The following is a 6,000-nucleotide window of genomic DNA, read 5'->3' as shown; positions in this document are numbered from 1 at the left end:
AGAACAAGTTTCTATTGCTCAATATGGCACTAATATAAAGAAAAAACTTCTGTATAAGGAAACAGTTTTTATATTGAAATATGGCACTTCAGCCCCTAGTGGCATTAACGTAGAATGTAATTGGAGAGTTTTTATTTAATTAATTATTTAAGTATATAATTATTTAGGTGTTTTGTTTAATTGAAAATAGGTTGATTAATTCTATTGTCTAAATGTGTGGTTTTTTTCTGTTTGCATTCTCCTTGGAAGGCATTTGCCGAGGCGCTAGAGAGAGTTTGTATTAAATTTGTAGTGGATCCTGATTCCTGGTCGTTTGCTTTTAACAACTTATTTTCTGTTTATATAAAGAATAATTCTAACTGCATCCTGTCTTCCACTCCTCTAACACACCTGTTTAAATAAATATCCTCTCAGAGTATGCATTTGTTCTACTTTTTAAGATTAATAATATTGCACAGTAAGGTAAACACTATGGCTTTTACTTTTCCAGTTGTATTAAACTCTGTGATTCAGCAATAAAATAACATTGCTATTATTTATCTATTCGCCACCAATGTCTTTGCCATTCAGTATATTTTTATGAACTATGACACAACAAAAAGCAAGACTATAGCTTAAGTAATATCTGATGTTGATTTCCTCTGTGCAATCTTGGCTATGGCCCTCACAGACTTGATCAATGTTTGCAGATGAAAACAGAGAAGAAATAATTTCTACTACACTGACAGTAGTTACATACACAGACACAAAAGACATTCGAAAAGACATAGACATTGCTTACATATCACACAAACATTGAAGCTTTTGTATTGAAATAAGATGGCAAATAAAGTATCATAAAATACTTTTCCTGCTTTAAACTGTAAGAAAATCTCAAATGTTATAGTTGTTCATTTGTGACAATTACACACATAGAACCCTTCCATTTAATAGTACAGCTACTAGTCTGTGAACCTGAATTTGGCACAGCATGGTAAGGCCAGAGAATTACAAAGCACATGACAAGTTGTACACCTTATAATGTGCTTATAACATCACAAAACAGAATCCAAAAACAACTTACTTGAGTACCAAAGATGTTGAACTGTGATTAGAAAAGATGATATGCACAGGCAGGCACATAAAGTAAAGAGACCATTTTGCATTTATAATGTTAAACTAATAAAAAAATTCATCTTACAGTTATGTAGAATGTAATTCCATCCAACAGTTTTCCTGACTGCTATTTTAAAGTACCATACAAATTTAATAAGAAAACAATGTTCTTTCTGTGTTGTTTAACAACAGTGGCTTTTCATATTTTCTTACCAGAGTTTGCTGATTTATATAGATTTATCAGTACGAGCACCATGCAAACAAGTGAGGCTCGTGTGTAATGAATGCTGGTGAAGGGCCAGAAATGTTTTATAAGTTTCAGAAAAATTCCATACAGTATTGCTAATAACTCAGAAGGGTAAGCAGAGTTTGGACCTTAAAGTGTATCTGCAGGCAATTAAGCAGCAAAGACCACAATGGCAAACTGACATGGAAGTTCACTGACAAAGGGAAGAACAGACACTTACCCTGTGAACACAATGAAGGAGGGAGATTAATGGCAAAAATGAGACACACATATAGAACTGCCTCAAAACAGATTAGCTTCCACTTGAAACACACAGTTTACTGGCAGTATGGCACCTTGTGACCATACATAATTGCAATTATCTCCTGTATTCATTTGGTACAATGTTCCTTCCTGCACCCTTGAAGAGCAAATACAGCTCATTTACATGCTAGTCCTAGACTTTTGTTATATCAGTAAAGGCGATGGCCATGACTGTGCTGGAAATCAAGGAATGTTAAATTGGTTTAGGGACTTTGCTTGTAAGTTGCTCATCTTGTAAACTTCACTGAACAGACTTCTATAACCTTGTATAGTTTTAAGATCTTAGATTTAGAACTTTGTATCTTATCAGGACAGAGGTATGTTAAGTTCCACCCTAACTGTCAAACTCTTGCATTTAGAATCAGGGGCAAAACCAGCATTAATACAGGACCAGTCATTCAGAAATCTACTAGAATAAGAACTTGTATGATGATATTCATTTTCTGAAGAGTAAGAAATAACTTTATTGGCATTATTCAATGTTACAACCTTCACAGTTTAGTGATATATTTATAAGGGAAAGAAGAACATTCTAAGGCAAAATCAGGGACAGTTGAAAAGCATATTTTCACTCCATTTTGTAGTTAGTAGTTATTGTAGATCAGTTAACACATTGTTGTAAGTAATATTTCGGTAAGCACAGTAAGCGAGATATCACCTTGTTTGCATCACACTTAATTTCAACATTTGGTCATTTCTGAAGGCACAGCAAACAATTCATTATCTAAGAATGCTGCTAAAGTAACAACTTGCTTTTGTGGTTTTGTTAATTGTATTTTTGTAAATATCTTTTTCTTTGAAACTCATGATTTTGCCAGAGAACTAGGTACATTTAAATTTTTATTAGATGAAGTAAACAATACATGAGATAAGGAATCACAATGACTGCACATGGTAATGTAGGAAGACAGACAGTGAGTGACAAGCACATTTGTATAGCTCAGATATTCATAATAGTACAAATCACAGTCGGTGACGGTTAAAGTTCTGTTATTAGCACATGTTTAGGTTGCTGTAAATCATAAAACTGTGTAGCTCTCTAACCCTCCAAACATGGCACGCAATAGCAAAGAAGATAGCAATTAAAAATGGCTTGTTTTCCAGTTACATAAGCACTTGGTTCCTTGTGTCAGGAAGTCGGAGTCCAACTAAGCCACCACACACAAGAACAGTCGATGCTAGCAGAATAGGAATAGATATGGTAATACCAACGAGCGAACCAAATATTACGTTTCCGAGTACAGACGCTGCTTTGCACAAAGCATTCAAAAAACCAAATCCTGTTGCCCTGAAATAAAGTAACAACAATGAATGTTTATGTATTATTTTTTTCTGTTTTACACAACATGACAGTTGATGTTATAGTACTTTTTAAAATAAATTTAGTCTTATATAGCTAAACTATGCACTAATATTTAATTTCCTAAACATGATTTTGCAGGCATGAACAGTATCTCAGATGCTTTGCAATGGTATAAAAGGGTCTTCATCAAGCCATGCAAAGAAATACCTTTCGCTTTAGTGTACTTGGTCAATAGCCACATGACTGGTCAAAGCTTTCTTTGAATTCTAGCAGTAGAGCTTAATGGTGGTCCAGTACAAGTATGTAAATTATAATTCTAAGTATGGAGGGGGGGGGGGGACAAAGGCCCTTACATGGGGATATTACAGGGAAGAAAATCCTCATATTAAAAATGAACATCTAGAAAACTTTCATCTAACAATTTATGGTTCAACATCATTCAGCACTGTAGTATTCAATTAAAAGCAATACAATCACTACAATCAATCCAGGCCTTATGACATTATTTACTTTTGTTTTACTTTTTTGTACTTTTACAACCATCTGTTCACTAGTAAGACTCAACTATTCTTTATATACATCTAAAAGTTCCCAAAGATCCCTAGATGATCTTTGTATTCCAATGTATCCCTTTCAGCTGTTTTCTTCCAAGTTGATAAATAGGATATTTGGCCTTAAGGTGACAGATGTGTGGATTAAAGATAGTGGTCATTCATGACTACAGTCATTCTGGCAGATTATCAGAAAAGGTTAAGGCTATAATCTGCTAATTTGATTCAATCTGTAGTCTTGGTTTGACTGCTTCATTCTCAGTTTGCACATTGTCTATCAGGAAGTCATTTAACCAGTCAGGTTTTGTGGGTCATCATGAAAATTAAGTATTTCTGCCTACTGGGCTTACCTAGTTTGATAGAGGTCAGGCTGAATGTGCTGGAGGTAACTGAGAGAGGACTGCAATACAGAACTAGTCCACCAGGTGATATTGCATTTCACTTGGTATAATTCACGTTTAATTGTTTCAGTCATGCCTTGTAGTCTTCAGGCCTGTACATACAGTAATAAGACTGATCCCATTGGAGCATGCCTCTTCTCCCTCCTGAGTCATTGTTATAGCAACCATAGTACATTATAACACCACCAAGGGAATGCATATGTTCTGTATAACTGATGAGAGAGGAAGATAGTATACTGTCTAAATGGACATTCAGAAGCCATGTAGCTGAAACACTTGATGTCCTTAAGAGGTCATTTCCATATATGCCATTACAGGAGATTTAAGATATCACACTGAAAACTCCAGCTTAGCTGCATTTTTCTTGCAGTTTTTACTGAATGGTTTGTCTGTGTGATCTTTATCGACAATCACAGAAACTGCTGATTATGAATATGGTATATATATATATATATATATATATATATATATATATATATATATATATATATATATATATATCTAATACCTTACTCAGAATACTGATGAAGAAGAAACTAAGATGCTAAGGCAGCAAACTTTTCTGCAGTATAGCATGAACTAAGGAAACATTCCAGTTTTAAACTCAAATTGAATATTTTTTATCAGGGTTGCTGATTCTCTTACTATTATAAAATGCGGATTAGGTGTCCGCATAAATTACCAGTCATGCTTTTTCCCAGTAAAGCACTTTTTAAGACTACTTGTTTTGCCCCTCTAATTAAACAGAACTGCTGAGACTAAGCACTTACAGGTTAGAAGTTAATTGCAGCTCAGTTTAAGAATAAAAAGTAGTGTAATAACTATAACCAGCAAGTTCTTAAATCTATCCACAAGATCTTTCCGTTGCTAAAGAATAACTGGCAAGAATAAAATATGTACACAAGCAACGGAACAAACCAGGCAGAATCCAGGCAAGAAGCAAAAGCACAAAAGTCAGTAATGCTGTATAAAAGCACAAAAGTCAGTACTTTTGCTTCTTGCCTGGATTCTGCCTGGTTCGTTCCATTGCTTGTGTATATATTTTATTCTTGTCAATTTAAGAATGATTTGGACCCTCTTGTTTAAATCAGAAGTGTGTACTACACAGAATAATACATAGGTTCTCATTTTTATTGAGCTTTCACATGCTTAGGGTTGCCCCAAGTCACATTCTCCTATAGACACATCCCAAGCAGTTTGTTGAAGCATTCTGTATTAGGTTTATAAATGAAATCAAATTTAATATCATGTCTGCATTCATGCCTAATTTTGAGTTAGGTGAACTGGGTGAAAAAACACAGATGAAAACTTGGTAATTAACATTCTATAAAATATTCTTTAGAGTCAGTCTGTAGAGAGGATGTAAAATTTACTGTCCACAGAGCCTTAAATAAAAGAGCAATTTATGCATGTTGGGCACTCTTTTGTTATGGGTTATTGCTGGATAAACACGATAAAACTGAAGATGACACAAAAACTGTACTCATGTGCCCAAGCCATAGTTTTAAATTTGTCATACTGGAACAGTTGCAAAAAAACCCCCAAGGGGGGACCATGGGGTATTTTTTAAAACACAGAAAGTTGTGGTGGATTTTACACTTGAATGCATCTGCTTATCCAGGGTTAAATAATGCAGTGTCTATTTCTTGTGAGTTAAAATTAAAAACTTTTCATAGATAGTTATATATAAATATTTATATAAATGTTTTTAAAAATGTATTGTTAAAAGTATTTCATTTTAATATGTTGTTGTTTTATAATCCTATGTTTTTAAGACTCAAGTGTTTGGGTTGGGTTATAAAAGAGTTTGTCACATAATTTTTGAATGTCTGAAGAAGGCTGGTATTTTCTAGCTGAAAGTGCTTAATGGAATAAACTTTTAAAAGGTGTGTTTTAAAATAGTGTGTTTTTTGCAAATTCTGCCTTCTGGATTATTACCTCTCAACCGTCCAGATTTTTGCAGAATGTCCAGATTTTTCCCTCATATTTTTTGGCCTGGTCTTCATAAAATTTGTGGTTTTCTGGCAAATCACTGAGGATTAAAGTCACTAAATAATGGTAAACATTTGAGTTCCTGACTTTATATCCTTCAAACTATGC

General features: G+C 34.0%; 1 protein-coding gene across 1 annotated transcript in view; it reads right to left on the bottom strand.

The window, feature by feature from the left end:
- Positions 1-1,392: 1,392 nt before the first annotated feature.
- The window catches only part of SV2C (synaptic vesicle glycoprotein 2C), a 1,515,246-nt gene continuing 1,510,638 nt past the window's right edge, over positions 1,393-6,000 (bottom strand). Inside the window, exon 13 of the mRNA XM_044063964.1 lies at positions 1,393-2,933. Within this exon, the coding sequence (XP_043919899.1) occupies positions 2,750-2,933 (184 nt within the window). The 3' untranslated portion in view covers positions 1,393-2,749. The remainder of the gene's footprint in view (positions 2,934-6,000) is intronic.

The sequence above is a fragment of the Protopterus annectens genome, chromosome 2.part2 (genome assembly GCF_019279795.1).
Source record: "Protopterus annectens isolate FY-2018-M chromosome 2.part2, PAN1.0, whole genome shotgun sequence".
In the NCBI taxonomy this organism is placed as follows: Eukaryota; Metazoa; Chordata; order Ceratodontiformes; family Protopteridae; genus Protopterus; species Protopterus annectens.
The sequence above is the reverse complement of the archived record's forward strand: the minus strand, read 5'-3'. Positions and strand labels throughout refer to the sequence as shown.